Below are 16,506 nucleotides of genomic sequence, written 5' to 3' on the forward strand. Positions count from 1 at the left end.
GTCACCACAGGTAAAACCAAAGAGTGTGAAAACATGTCTGGGAACAACTATGTTGTAACTGGATTCCCAAATATGGTTCTAACTGTAGTGCAGAGAGAACCTCTGTCATAATAAAAAGCAGGGTTGCCTGTGCCTAAACTGCCTTCTCTGGACAAGCCACCTGTTCTTGAATGAATCCTTTTAAGGCTATAGCACAAGTCTCTTAGCATTGTTAAAACACAGCTTGTTCTAGTTTACACAGGCAAAACTAAACCATGTAATAAAGTAAACCACAAATATTTTGTAAGTTGGATGTAATTGTATTGAAATGGCAGGGAAGAAAGGTACTCAGCTCAGATAAAACAGTAATATTCTCCACAATTTCAAGATGCCGTCAGCCATCCCTGTAATTATGAACAGTTGATTAATCACAGTCAGAGGCAGGGATACAGACTGCTTAGTTTGAAAGTTCTAATAGCTGCAATGCATGCAGGGAAATCTCTCCAACCACAGTAAGAAATCATCATGGGGCACAGTTGAAATATTGGGGAATAAAAGCATATAAAGTGCTGAAATCTTCTGTCCTGGATATGAGTTACAGAAGAGTTTTTGAAGGCTTACCTAAAACTCTCTTTTGTGTAGTCGGATCTGCTCTGGCAGATTTGGCCAGTTTGGGTGCTGCTGTGATTCCATTTATCATAGTAGCTGCAGAAGCAGGCTGAAGTGATTGTGGTGAGAGCACGTTCTCTGAAGGCTGGGGTGATGCATCTATGATGGGAGTTGAGGTAACAGGGGAGTGACCAGAGTATGACAGGTTAGGTGCCAAATTGAAATGGGTTGCCTCCGTTCTGTATTAAAACAGCAAAATTATGTTCATTCACAATGAGTCCATGGAAAACACATTCTCTGCTCAGGGCCAATGTACATATTGTACAACCTCATTTACTTCCATGGGGCTGGATGGGATGTAAACTAGGGCAGAATCTGGTATAGGCCCAGGAAACCTCAATATCAACCAATAGAATAACATCCATCCAGCCCTCCTTTCAAGATGATTACTACTAGCTGCTTATTGTTACAATTATTTCTTGACTTTTATATCCTCTTTAATGTTGCATAAATTATCCAAAACATCCAGGAAGCACAACCCTCCCATTCAGGGCAATATGATCATACATCTGACATATCTAGTACACCTTGGGGCCAATTCTGCTGTCACAATCCCACTCTCTGGATGGAGACCAATCAGTTGTAATGGGATCCAACCACTGAATCCCATGTGATGCTAAGCTCCTGGGAACTGGGTAGTGACTGGCCACTGTGCCTAGCTCTGGGTCTCAGGCATACTGCCAAGTACAGACCATGTGTCTGACACCCTTCCTGGGCAGCAGTACCCCAGGATCCTCCTGCCTAGACCTGAGAACTACTTCCACAGCCCTCCTGAGCCCCAAGTCAACTAGGATATCTCTATACTGCAATAAAAAACATGGCAATGACTCTCAGAGCCCAGGTTAACTGACTTTGGCTTAGAGGGTTTAGGCTGAGGGGCTAAAAATTGTAATGTAGACATTGAGACTTGGGCTGAACTCCAGGTTCTGAGACCCAGGCCCCGCACCAGGTTTCAGAGCTTGGGCTCCAGTCCGAGCCCGAACATCTACAAATTTTAGCCCCACAAGCCCAAGTCAGCTGATCTGGGCCAGCTGTGGCCATGCCACATGGATATTTTATTGCAGTGTAGATGTACCTAGAGACACATTCCCCTCCAGAATGGTGATGGGTGCTCTGGTTTCTGCTTAACCCCTTCAGGGACACCAGGGCAGTAAAGAAGGAAATAAGCTTAGCAAAGGAATTTCTTACACACACACACTTTACTCTTAAAAAGCACAAAAGAGTTATAGATCCATGGAAAACAACAGCTCCTGGTTACAATCCCCCCCCCTCCCCCCAGTCTCATCTACCCCTTTTGGGTTTGGTCCAAGTCCTTAGGGGAAGCTAAGTCCATTCTGGCTCTGCTCCTCCTTTTGGGTCATCTGTTTTGGGCAGTGAAAGGCCTTCCTTTGTTTAGGAAACAGCTACCTTCAAAACAGTGATAGTCTTTTTTTATAAGGTGGAGAAACTGCAGCTCTCCTAAGCATGGATTTAGACAGAGAGGGGAGAAGGAGGGATTCCAGCCCTTTCACGCCAGGCATATTTCTGTGTAGAGAGTCCATTCAAAGTCATTGGCCCTGCCAGTAGCATCCTCACTGTTTAACCAGGGCAGAGCCATTCAGTGTTGATCGTCCTTCGTTGCTCTGTCATACTTTTCCAGGCATAGCTTCCCAACTGCATGTCAAGTTCCTGCTACATAATGGATGATCTCATTCACAATGATGGTTATAGTTACAAAAAATGTCCACAAAACAAGTGGAATTTTTATCTGGACAAACACACATTCCCAATACTCTGTCACACTGCTCTCACATACATTGGAGGAAATCAGGAGTCGTCACAGTTTGGTTTGACCCAAAATAATTTTTTTTTTTTGGCTGAAATTTTTCACATTTGTTTCACCTTTGGTTCAACCCAAACTTATTCCCATCTCGTTAATTTTTCATAACTGCCAACAAACTGAAAAACCAGTTATTCACCCACCCCTAATTGGGATGCCAAAAAGGGTACAAGGAAGAAAGGAAGTGAGGTTAGCATTTTACACTAACATAATAGCTGGTGTAAGGTGCACACCCCTTTTGTGTAGCCTAAGCAAAAAACTATGCCTTTCTGAAGCACACTCTGATGCTTTTCCTGAGGCAGTGCTGCTCTGCACCACCCCTTAGGCAAAGCTGTGGTATCACAGCTACAGTCTAGCCCTCACTGTTAACATACAGCACAGCAATATATAGCATATGCCCTTATACACCTCTCCCAAAGAACCAATCAGCTTAAAGACAGTGGGCAAAATTCTCTTCTCATTTTTGCAAGTGTAAATCCTGAGAAACTTCACTGACATCTGCAGGGTTACACCAGATTTACACCAATGTAACAGACAGCAGAATGTGTGTAAGTAGCTCTAGGAATCATGTGACATTCTAACACATAGAAGTTTCAAAAGAAATATCTAAGTTTGAAATCTTACAGTATGGTTGCATCTGTTGAAAACTACATGGGAAGAAAAAAGCGTGTGTGTATAAATAGCCCAGTGAAAACCTTTTTGCTCACGCCAACCCAGCTGAGGCTGATGTGATGTGACTTTCAGGAAAAGGGTTGCCTTCCATAAAAGGGAAAGCATCTGGGTTTCATTTGGCTAGAGTTGATCCACTTGCTCAGGTCATTCGTTTTACAAACACCGCTTGCACATATATAAAACTGAAGAGTTTCAAAGTGATATTAATGATCTACTGTCTACATCTCAGCAATACTGGTGTAAATCCAAAGTAATTCCAATACCTTCAGTAAGGTTACTCAGGGGCTTGCACAGGTGCAACTGAGAGCAGAATTTGGCCCAAAATGCTCACAGAAAATTTGCACAAAGACTGACAACCCTTCTTATTCTGCTAGCTAGTAAAGAAACCTCTGTGGCAGTGAATACCATCTACAGGGCTGAGGCATTACAGTGTTAGGCTTAGAACCATATAATGGAATCCTTTGTCCAGACAAAGCTTCTCTGGTCTTACTACTGGATTATGTGGGAGGATATTAAAATATCCATCATGCTTCATCAGCACTTAAGATGTAGAATGTGCTGACTGACTCTACTACAGGATACTCGAAATAAACAAACAGCACGTTGTGACCAAAGCAATCTGTCTGTATTACAGAAGGCAGCCAAGATGTGTGTTGTTTGGAACTTTTCATTACTCCTCCCAAAAAGAGAACACCTGCAGCATGAAGTTTTCTTATCAAATTTTTGAATCAGGCCTTGGGGAATGTTTAGATCCAGATACAAAGTCTGTCTTACAGGCTCATATGTACTCCTGAAGTAAAAATGCACCAAAGGTAACCAAAAGTAGGTAGTAGCTAATGTCCAGATCCTCAAAGGTAGGAGGCTTATGGCAAAATATAAGTGACTCTACAGAGGTAAGTTTTAGAGATGTTAATCAAGGGGCATGTCTGCATTTACACTCCTAAACTTTTATTGGCTCCTTGTATAACAATGTAAACAAGTGTTCTACCATCTGGCATTTCTTTAAATAAATAGTGTCACTACAACTGTGCCATTCTGTCCCCTGAGAATTCAATCTCTTATATCTGCGGCACTTTGATGAAGGACTAAGAGCTATGATGATGGTCATGTTCTTTGGTTACCATACAAGTCACTAAAGAAGTTACAGTTACAAAGAAGGGCTGCAATTACAAAGAAGGTTTAAAAAGTTTTGTTCAACAAAGCTGGAGTATATGTAGTCATTAAATAGCCTTTGCTTAGTTAATGTTCCTACCCTTTTTCTCCTCCAAACGTGCTTTTAAGTAAACTGATCTCATTTTGCAGGGAAATATTTTTCTCCTCAACAGCCTCCAGGGCTTTCATCTTGGCTAGAAAAAGATCTTGTAATTCCTGAGAGAGAAAAAGCATGAAATGAGGCAGTTAATATATTTGAAGTTGGTAGTTCTGTTATATAGATAGATATATAATAGCCCTCACATATGAAATCTTAAATATATTAAACGTATCCCAATACAATAATAAGATCATTATATTTAACCTTCCAACCCAAAGGATCCCCAAATGTTTTACAAACATAACTATCTGATCTACATTTATAAATTGTACACAAGGATGTCTTTCTCTACCACTGAAATGCAATACTTAACAATGTCGTGGTTCATATACTCATTAAGTCTTAAATTCAGCCATTCGCAATCGGTCTCCAAGGCATTAGTGTTCATTACTTAGACTCTATTTAATTTTGCATTTTAAGTAGCAGCTGGATCATTTTATAATCAATAATAACAGCTCTAGTTAAACATGATGCATGAAAGGTAAAAGTATCATATTTCAGAGTATAAGCTGATTGCTTCAGCAGTCAGGAGGGAGGTACTTACTCACACACACACAAAGTTAGCAGTGTGTACATTAAAAAAAAAAACCTAACAAAATAAAACTCACCACTGCACATACAATTTGCCCCATGGGGAGAGGATGAGGGAACAGCGGCATCTGTATGTTTTTTGCTGCCCCAAGCACAGCAGTCACACAGATTTGACGTTTCTGTGGGTGATCTGCCAGTCCCGCACCTTCGGCGTACCCGCCGCTGAGGCCACAGGACTGGTGGACCTCTCGCAAGTATGCCACCCCCCAAGGCTTGCTGCCCTAGGCATGCGCTTGCTGTGCTGGTGCCTGGGGCCGCCCTTGTGAGGGAACAAACCTGAGGGGACAGAGGTTAGTCGCATCACTTAATGTCCTATGGGAAGGTGCTCACATACGACAGTGATGAGCGCAGTATAAGAACTTCTATAGAATAGAATAGATACACCTTATGCACAATTGGATAAATGCATTACAGAAGGTTTTTTCCATGTGTTATTAAATTATGTGTTGGTCACTTCTGGAGAAGGATATGTGCCAGTGATCTTACTGACTGGGAAAGTATTCTGCAGCCTCTGAACAGAGGTAAGAACATTGTGCTTCCCCTGCATGGCAGGAACTTCTAGGAGCACACTGTGGACAGGTAGGCTTTATGTCATGCCCAACATAGGCCAGTGTCTATCAGGCACAACTGATCTCTATGGTGGTGTGTCAGCCTGAAAATATAACATTCAACACACTTTGACCTACAGTGGTGGTCACTGGGAGCCAACATTTATCAAGAGTTACCAGGAAGCTCCCTGTGAATGGAGGGAGCGGAAGTATCAGAGGGGGGAGTGAGGGGAGGTACTGAGATACATCAGGGAAGTAGGAGGAGAAGAAGATTGAAGAAACTGGCCTGTGGCTGAGAAGGAAGGTCCCAGTGGCTCCAGCAGCTCCCAGGCCCATTCCAGCCCCTCTGTGTCCCACTCCCTGCTTCCCAGCCTGATCCTAGCTCCTGTGATGGCCACTCTAGCCCCTCTGGGTCCTGCTCTCACCTCTGCCCCCATTCCCAGGCATGTGCAAGTTTACACAGGGACAGAGCCCCCACAATATTTCCATTGCAGCGGCATTAGCTCCTCTTTTTCTCGGTTCCATCACCATAGCTGAGATACAGCAGCGTGTGTATCATGACCATCTCTAGTGGCTAGTCTAGACAGGGGATAATGATCTACTATTGCTTTACACTTCCTTAGTTCAAGTGGTAGAGGTCTGTGCTTTGGTGCAGAAGGTCCTGGCTGGTGACCAGTGGTAGGGATCACTGCACAGCATTTCCTTGTACTTTGTATAGGAAATAACTGTGGCATTTCAGCTACCACTGTGCAGTAAGTATGAGCAAATGTTGACTTTTTTTTTTAATGAGCCCTATTTTTTTATTGTCAGTATTTATTTTAGAGTGAAAATACCTTCCAAACATCTGGAACACCGACAGTGTAACTGATTGACTTATGAAAGTCAATTAAATAAGTTATGATGATGATGTGCAAGAGGCTCTATATTAAGTCTGTACACACAGTATAGGGATAATGAGCAATCATGTTTGGTTTCGCTAATAATCATGAATTCTTGACACATGATCCCATTAGTAATACTTTTAGGACCCCGTCACATCCAGAACATTTTCACTTAAAAAAAGCTGATATCCGAGAACATGACAGTTGCATAATTTCTGAGAAAAATCTGGAATTGCACTAGCTTGTATATCTGCTATTAGAAATTATGGGTCTGTTTCTCTTCACGCTCTGGAGTAAATAAGGAGTAGCTCTATTGAGGTTTATTGATTTCTACCACAGCAAAATCAGTGTATGTCAGAAGAATCAGGCCCTGCAAATGTACAGTTAAGCTAAATTTGGTAGATCTAGCTTTGCAATGTACAATATTTTGAAAATAAACAAGCAACTCAGTAATAAAACTGACCTTTAACCAGTGTTGGGGGACTAATAGTGGAAGTTTGACAACATAAAATCCAAAAACACCACAATAAACGCACTAACAGGATTAGCTGAGGTTAAAAATATTACAAACACCAAACCGTTAGTCATAGAAACAAGCACAAGGAATAAACTAAATACTGTAATCAAACTCCTAAATACTGTCTGGGGTCATGAATTTCATGTCTAAGGTCAATTTATCAAGCTACTCTAAAGAAAGTTCTGACAGGAATGATGCCATTTATAATTTAATTTAAAAAAAAAAAAGGTCCATTGTTCATACTTATCTTAGTCATTTAGATCAACAAAATTGAGTTAACAGGGGTAGTCTCAGGAAGAGTCAGCCCTGAGAATGTTTCCATTGGTTTCATTGCCTAAGGATTTTTCCACCACTCCTTCCTCAACAGGATGACAGCATGTCTGCAAAGAACCTGTCCCTACACTGCTGCCACCAGGGCACACTCCTCTTCCTGAAGGAGGAGTCATCCTGGGCCACCACTGGCTCAGCCTTCAAAGTTTAACAAGTCAGCCCGGTTCACAATACTCGCTATTGCAGGAACCTATGAAACTTTCAAACCAGCTTTGCACCACTGGCAGTTGGATTTCTCTGCTGATGGCCGGCTTTCACAGGACAATATATTTCCAATTCTAGTTACAAGTATTTTACAAAGAAGTAGACTATGTGGCTCACTCAAAGGTATTCATTTATTTAAAAGGCTATGAAGTGTTCTATCTGTGTGCATAGGTGCTGGAACTAGGGGTGCTGCTGCACCCCCTGGCTTGAAGTGGTTTCCCTCATATATAGGGTTTACAGTTTGATTCAATGGTGCTCAGCACCCCCACTGTACAAACTGTTCCAGTGCCCCGTCTGTGTGACACCTATGTCGTTGCAACAGGTGTTGCAGAGCTGAAATTCTACTCATTTACCTCTTAAACTCCACCAACACTGTGAGTGATTTGGGAAAACCCCAGGATTCGTGACATTGGGAAGCTTGACAATGGATTCAGGACTGAAAATGCTGCTGATTGTGTATTATTTCTGCAAGGGTCACCCATGCTAAATTTTCTTATCCATGTCATGAGCAGAGGTTCCAAATAATTGGGTTACCCAACAGGACCCCATTTACTGCTCTTGAAAATACTGGGTTGAATTTTTTTTAACTGTGCCTTTTCACAGAGTTTAATCTAGCAACTAAAGAGTTAATTATATGAGTATGTGTACACATGGATTAAACTGGAATCCATGAAAACTTCTGTCTTCATAACTTGGTTGTAATTGTACTGAAACATCAGCATACCAGAAGAGAGACCCACTTCAGTTAGACGACTTCCATTTTGCCCCATCTCTGCTAAAAATACTGGCCCAGATACTGGGCAAAAGTGGCTTAATAACACCTTTAACCCCACCTATCCTCTTCCCCACTGCTCCTGAGTTTCACTGTACAATCCTCAGATGTTATCTGGACAATTCTCCCTATTGATAAAGCCCACCCTGTAAAAAACCCAAAGCTCTTCATTTCTGAGATTCTGCACCTTTCAAGAAGGGAATCTATCTGCAAACCTATCAAGGGAAAAATAAAAATTACATCTCCAGACCTTTAATTAAAGAGGCATAGTATATCAATGTAGATTGTTTTCCATTAACTTTAATTAACCTTAAAGCATCATCTTATTTTTAATATGAGTATTATTACCAGGCAAAGAACAAAGTATTTGATACTTGAACAATTTTGAAATGCAAAGGTAATCTAGTATGAAATGAATGGGAAGATAAAAAAAAAAGCAATTTCTTAATGCATTCATTCCAAATAATAATTTGTTTGAAAATAGTTATTTAAACTCTATATTTTCATAAGAACAGCCATACTCTATCACACCAAAGGTCCATCTAGCCCAGTATCCGGTCTTCTGACAGTGGCCAATTCCAGGTGCTCCAGAAGTGTATGGGGAGACTTTGGCAAACAAGTAAAGTGCCTGAAACCACTACGGCTTATTATTAAAGACAGCCTAGTCAGCAAGCTTTAAAAGCAAGTCTCAGCTTGACCAAGACAGGAGGGGAGGGGGGTTTAGGGTGCCACTGAAAGGGTAGCTTGTCCCTGAGTCCTTCCTGATAAGAATTGAGTTAAAATTGCTGATACATGCGTTTTCAAAGACTAGGATATGCCCCAAGAATGTCTATTGAGGTCTCAAGGCTGCAAGTTCTGGAAGAACCCACACCTGGTTAATCAATAATCAGAAGGAACCGCTTGCTTGAAACTGCTTACTTAACAAGGTTTCTTTAATTACTAATATATAAATAAGGGGAAAAAGCTTGAGACAGGTGAGACTCGTTTCGGGACTGGCCTCTCCCTCTGGATGCATCTTCTGTTCCCCAGCGGCAGACAGGCTGCCGCTGTATCACTTCAAAGCCACACTCAGCTTTGGTAATTATCAAGGGTTGGGGGTGTTTTACTAACTTGTTGTGGACGTGTGTAAGTGCTTGAGACTAAGTAAAGTTTAGCTTTAAGTGAAAGCACTCTTGTGTTGTCCTGTTTGTGCTAGCCATCTATCGGTTGGACAGCCGTGTTTCCCCTGATTTATTTCCTGACACCTCCTCACACAGAGTAAAGTTACCAAGAGCTTTGGGTTGACAGAACCCCAGGTAACAGAATTTGGAGGCCTCAATGAGGAGTGGTGGAGAGGAAGGAGATGGATGGTACAAACAGTGTGTAGTTTGTCCATTGCAATAGGAGGTAAAAGATGGCGGGGTGGGGTCGCTCCCTACAATTTCCCGTGTCGCAGTTCGTGAGTTAATTTACGGATACATTCTGTTACTGGGACTCAGAACTCAGGCTGATTGCCTGCTCGAGTTGAGAAATTATATCCAGAGACAGGGAACCAACTCCAGGACACAGTCCCAAAGCCCAGAGCTGCCAGACCTTACTCTGTCAATGACACTGTGCAGAAACTGGAGTCACCCAGATGGAACTGATTCTGACTGGCCATCAGGAAAAATTCATCTGTCTTACTGGGAGTGGTGAGCACTGTATGTGTAGCATGTGCAGTCTGTTTTTGGTGGTGATTAAGAAATAGAGGTTATGTAGGATATTACTGTATAAGGCTCTGTCACTGGTAAAAGACCCTGTAAACCTGCAAAGAGTTGAGCCCTAAGTCCAAAGAGAAAGGAGTGTTTGCTCTGAATCCACAGAGAAAGGGTAGAGCCCAGAGCCCATGGAGGAGTAGAGCCTGGAGCCCACGGAGGGGTAAAATTGGGTGCTTTTTGCCTGGAGCCCTAGGAACTGAGAAAAGGTGGGTGCCCTATTGTGTGCAGGTAACAGATCTGAACTGATAAGAGTATAACACAGTAAACAATAGCGAAGAACCTGCTCCTTCTGTCAGAAAGGGTCGCTACCTAGCTGGCAGAATGACCACCCCAGAGGAACAAGAGAGAAAGGGAACAAAGAAAAGGGACTAGGACGAGTGGGGGCTAGTTGAGGAGCCCACCCTCCTTGCTAAATGGTTAGTGGGACACAGCCTGTGCCCATGGGAAGGGGCAGTTCAGCAAGGAAAGCAGGATCAGGCCCAGACAGGCAGGCAGGCAACAGATAAAGAGATTGGAAAACAAGTGAGGAGCCCTGAGGAGCACAGTGGCAGGAATAAGGAAAAGAGTAAGTATGTACAGGCATGGGGAATTCAGATGCTGGAACAATACTTGGAATGGTGAAATCTGAGTTGATGAAGGTGTCATTTGGGGAGATAAGAAAGTGAGTTAAGGAAAGAGTGTGAGAAGTTAACTCTGCAGAGGATGAAGGGAACTAAGCAGTCAAACCTTGTAAAAATGTTAACAAAGAAAAATGTTTTAGAAAAAGAATTCTTGGTTTCTTTGCAGCCATTCTGAAGGAAAAATGGATCCTTTTCCAAAGGAATGTGTTAAATAAGCCAGACAGAAAGACGATCTGCTTTGAATCGTTTGCCTGAACAATTTAGTCAAATTTGCTAAAAGAACATAAGGGGTTTCTATCAGAACTTACCTGACCTAAATGTATAGAAATGTAATCTATGTACAGCTGTGTAAAAATAAAAACAGTGTAAGGGATGTTAAGCAGAAGAGTATGCTTGTATCTCCCTGTGTGTGCATAGATCTATTGTGTAAGTATGTGGAGTGTTTGGGACCTAGGCCAACACTCCTGACTTGTATAACTCTGTTTTGTGGGTTTAAGATAAATTGGTTTTTGTTTTGTGTTGGTTTTAAGTAACACCACTAAAAAGCCATCTGAATCTTTCATTCGAAGGAGCAAAACTGAGAAACACTTTTTGCCAGACACAGGTAACAAGTGTTACTTGGCTGTGGTATTTAGCATTTAACCCTTAATGTACCCTGATGCTTTATAAAGTTCAATATCTTTTTAAAGACCAAAGTCCTGGCTGAAGCAGGGCAGCCAGACCCCGCATCCTTCCTGATAAGAATTGAGTTAAAATTGCTGATACATGCGTTTTCAAAGACTAGGATATGCCCCAGGAATGTCTACTGAGGTCTCAAGGCTGCAAGTTCTGGAAGAACTCACACCTAGTTAATCAATAATCAGAAGGAACCTCTTGCTTGAAATTGCTTACTTAACAAGGTTTCTTTATTACTAATGTATGAATAAGGGGAAAAAGCTTGAGACAGGTGAGACTCATTTCGGGACTGGCCTCTCCCTCTGGATGCATCTTCTGTTCCCCAGCGGCAGACAGGCTGCTGCTGTATCACTTGAAAGCCACACTCAGCTTTGGTAATTATCAAGTGTTAGGGGTGTTTTACTAACTTCTTGTGGACGTGTGTAAGTGCTTGAGACTAAAATTTAGCTTTAAGTGAAAGCACTCTTGTGTTGTCCTGTTTGTGCCAGCCATCTATCGGTTGGACGGCCATGTCTCCCCTGATTTATTTCCTGACACCTCCTCGCACAGAGTAAAGTTACCAAGAGCTTTGGGTTGAAAGAACCCCAGGTAACAGAGGGAAAGAATAATTATTATTTATTAATACCTTATCATACATGGTATTGGTCACAGGAGAGTAATAGCCACAATATTACACACACTTTCATTTAGGGTGCAGCTGAGGTTACCTGAATTATTTATTCAGTGCTTTGTTCAGCTGAGCTCTCCAGACAGACTACCATTCATTCATCTGCATGGTAAATATTCATCTCATTTGCAGCTAGCAGCCTGCTAATCAGTTGACTGCTCATTGCAGCTGACCACTTCCACCAACTAACCTATGCTTGATTGCATATGTCAAAGAACTAATCCTTTCAGTCGATCTCTTGGTCAAAAAATATTCAACGTTTCAATAACCAGCTGTACTCACCTCTAGGTGAACTCTAATTGATAACTTTGGCTGGGCACTCAATACATATTTTCCATGTGCATATGGAGAGCTTTTGTACAGGAGAAATTTTTAAAAGTAATAATATGAATAGCATAAGTGAAGTAAGAACTTAGCATAGAAGAAAAAACAGGTTTTTCAAGCAATACCAACATCCTCCCTGTTACTCATATCTGTATCCTGAAGATCATCTTTGGCTATGTCTACTCTTATGGGGACATGTAGAGTACAGGCACTATATGTATAGCTACAACAACAGTGAAAGGCCCTTGTAATGCGTAGGGTGTGGGGAAAATCTCCTCTCCCCACTGCTAGAGCCTTTCATCATAGGGAAGAAAGATTCCAGCAGCAAGGAGGAAGCAGGACGCTACAATGCTAAAAACAGCAGAATACAGTGGGAGGCACTGTTTGAATGTGTAGAGAGACCTGGAGGTTCATGAATATAAGGCACTCTACTCTCCTAAGAAATGCCTTTCTATCTACACTTCTATTTACACCTATGTGAACTGTGCATGCAATGTCTGTACCCTACACGCTGGCATAAGTGTAGATGTAACCCTAGACTCCACCGTTTCCCCAGCCCTACGCATTTAGGCCACTTCCAATTATTTCCACTTCGTTCTCTCTAACATTTGTATAATCTTATCATCTTTTTTTTCTGTCTACACAGCTAAAACTGTTTTCCAGGCCCTTATCCCACTTCTTGATTACTACAATATCACTCACTCTTGGCCTACCTAACCATTATCAGCCCAACCAAGTCCATACAAAACTCTGCTGCTTAGATCACCTTCTTTGATCATCACTCTGACCCTGTCACCTCCAGCTGGAAATTGCTACACAGACTCCTCCTTTTTATAATCCTTCAGAACTCTGCCTCTCCATACACCTCTGCTCTTATCTCCTATTGTGTGGCCAGTCTCAATCTGTGTGTCTACTTCTCCCAAAATCATATCACTGCCTTGTTTCATGCAACCCTTCAAGCTTATAAGGCCCTCCATGACCATCTCTTCTCCTTTGGAGCCACAGCAGGGAATGTGTTATTTTTATGTAACACTTAATTTAAAAAACCAGACTTTATATGCTTTATTCTTTTCCTCTCCCTTCAGCTATTGCTAATCTTCTCAGATTGTAATTTTTTTGAGGCAAGAAGTGCAAAACACATTGACAGCCTATTGGGATAGGAATAAATAAATAAAATTAATGGAAGTACCTACCCAGAACCATTACAAACTCATGTTAGCTCAAAATGACATCCTCACCTACTAAAGTAAATGTCTCCCATGCCACCTACTCCCAGACCCTAATCAATTCCCAGAGGAAAAGCCTGGTAAAAGAGATGAACCTTCCAGTGGAATTCAATACCAAATCCAGGTTCTGTTAGTCCCAGCCTGTTGCCCATCTCATGTGAATAAGGAAGGGGTTAACTCAAACACTTCAGTTGATAACCACAGCACCAGAATCACACAGAGAATCAGGTAGTCCCTAAGTACCTGATCCAAAGTCTGCTGAAGTAAATACAAGCCCTTCCACTGATTTAAGATCAGGGTTTCTCAAACAGGGGTCGCCGCTTATGTAGGGAAAGCCCCTGGTGGGCCAGGCTGGTGTGTTTCCCTGCTCTGTCCACAGGTCTGGCCAATCGCGGCTCCCTGTTCCAGGCCAATGGGAGCTGCTGGAAGTGGCAGCCAGTAAGTCCCTCAGCCTGCACCATTTCCAGCAGCTCCCATTGGCCTGGAGCAGCAATCCGCAGCCAGTGGGAGCCACAATCGGATGGACTTGCGGACAGGGCAGGTAAACACACCGGCTCGGCACGCCAGGGGCTTTCCCTACACAAGTAGCAACCCTTGTTTGAGAAATCCTGCTTAAGATAAAATGAGTTATGTACTAGATGTTTAACTGTTATTAAACATTAAAATACTGCATATATAATTTGTACAAAAGGCATGAAGCAGTTTGACCAGTACTTGGAAACAGGGGTGGCAAGTTATATGGGCCCGTGGTGCCCATGCTCCAGGAATATTCAGGGACTGGGGTTCTGGCTCCATCAATGTTTGGGGCCAGGACTCTCCCCTAACTATGCCTGCTGCCCCCACGTGCCTCCCCCAGAGCATCTCCTGGCTCCACCTGCCACCCCTGGATGATTTAGAAGGGACCGGGGACTCCCAGCTGCCGCCACCACCACTGGCAGCGCAGCTGGACTAAGGTGGCTTCCTGCCTGCCCTTACTCCACACTGCTCCCAGAAGCAGCTGGCACATCCCTGTGGCTCTGAAGGCATGGATGTCTCCATGCACTGCCCCTGCCCCAAGTGCCAACTCCACAGCTCCCATTGGCTGGGAACTGCAGCCAAAGGGAGTTGTGGGAGTGACGCCTATTGGCAGTGGCGCTCAGAGACTCCTCTGGCACCCCCAACCTAGAAACCACTGCCAGAGAGGTGTACTGGTTGCTGGGCACCATCAAAAATTATACAAACCTGCCACCCCTACTTAGAAACCATTTTTGTCAAGAAAAGTATATATAGTAAAAACTTATTCTGGTAAATATTTTAATTCCAGTCTGTGGTAGTAGAGTACATTATATGCTACCTAAAATTTAACAGAGATTTTTTAAAAGCTGATTGCCTATGAGAAACTACCTCTTAGGCATACCATATTTCAGATAATCAAGGAGTCTCAGTATGGGGAAGCAGCATACAGTTAAAGATGTAACTAACTTTCCATTATGGGATCAATTTTGACTACAGCTGGGGAGAAATTTTTCAGGGAAAGTTCTCCTCTGAAAAATGTCATTTTTGACAAAACCATTTTTTGTGTGTGAAATTGTGATTGTGATGAACTTCCTGCAGAATCAAAAAATGTTTGTTTAGCAAAATTTGGTTTTAGGAAATCTCCAAATTTTCTTTAAAATGTATGACATGTCAATAGTAGTAGCACATAATTACATGTCATGTGAGGTCATAGGACATGTCATGACATAATATGAAACGGTATTCTGTGTTACTACTGACAATTTGAGCTAGAGTGTCATATACATACATAGATTTGTGTGACGTGTATATATTCTATTAATTTATTTTATTGTTATATTTTTATTTGCATTTTGAAAATCATTCGGAACAGCTGCTACTTAATACAAATTGAAACATCTTATCACATCTTGTAGATCAAAGTGTCACCTGTTTGTGTGGTAAGGAATAGTTTGACAATTTGACACTTTCAACAAGAAAACAAGATAAAAGGTCAAACTGTTTCCTTACAACGCAATCAGGAGACATCTTGATCCAGAACCTATGATAATGTGTTTCAATCTGTATGAAGTAGAAGCTGCCCTTAATTTTTTTTAATAAAATAAAAATAAAGTGGACTAGAACAGAATACTTGGACTATATCATGTCATATGACATTATTTCATGACATGTCACTAGTAATCATAGAATCATAGGACTGGAAGGGAAGTACTGGAAGTATTATCTAGACCATTCCCGACAGGTGTTTCTCTAACCTGCTCTTAAAAATCTCCAATGATGGAGATTCCACAACCTCCCCAGGCAATTTATTCCAGTGCTTAACCACCCTGACAGTTAGGAAGTTTTTCCTAATGTCCAACCTAATGCATAAGATGACATCACATCATGATGAGTAATGTAATGTAAAATAATAAAAATACTAAAATGGAAAATCAATAACTATTAGAAAAAAAATATGGAAGTTCAAATACTTTCCCCAAACAAAAGTTTCAAAACATTTTTTCAGAATGTTCATTACACAGAAAAGTTTTAAAATGTTTGGTTTTGTTCTAATTTAGAATAAAAACAAATTCTGAAATGACAACAATTCCCTTGAAAGAGAAATTCTGAGTTTTGACTCACTTTAATTTTTATACCCTCTTTCCCAAACTTTGCCAACATTTAATCAATTTGCCTGAAATTTTACAAGTGTGATCTTATGCCAGGGTGGGGATTATTTAGGAAATTTGAGGCAAGTCAGACAAGATACTTAGGAGCAATGAGAATTCAGATGACAAGTTGTATCATTTCATAAACAGTTTCAAAGTTTTTGACTTGCATTATCATAAAAATGGCCTCACCTAGAAACTCAAAGTTTGATTTTATCCGATGGCCTGACTTTGACTTATCTGACCACTAACTTCCTGAAAACAGTCAAATATTTTGATCCTATATGTTCTACCCTCCTCTGTTCACTTTCCACCACCGCAA

The 16,506-nt window shown here is 41.7% G+C and overlaps 1 protein-coding gene across 8 annotated transcripts in view; it reads right to left on the reverse strand.

Moving 5' to 3' along the window:
- LMNTD1 (lamin tail domain containing 1) overlaps positions 1 to 16,506 on the reverse strand; it is a 303,586-nt gene that overhangs the window by 66,560 nt on the left and 220,520 nt on the right. For all 8 annotated transcript variants that reach the window (XM_032767274.2, XM_032767279.2, XM_032767275.2 and 5 more), the window contains 2 exons: positions 4,392 to 4,507; positions 601 to 827 (listed from right to left, as the gene is read on the reverse strand). In XM_032767274.2, coding sequence (XP_032623165.1) covers positions 601 to 827; positions 4,392 to 4,507 — 343 coding nt within the window. The remainder of the gene's footprint in view (positions 1 to 600; positions 828 to 4,391; positions 4,508 to 16,506) is intronic.

Source organism: Chelonoidis abingdonii, chromosome 1, assembly GCF_003597395.2.
Source record: "Chelonoidis abingdonii isolate Lonesome George chromosome 1, CheloAbing_2.0, whole genome shotgun sequence".
Classification (NCBI taxonomy): Eukaryota; Metazoa; Chordata; order Testudines; family Testudinidae; genus Chelonoidis; species Chelonoidis abingdonii.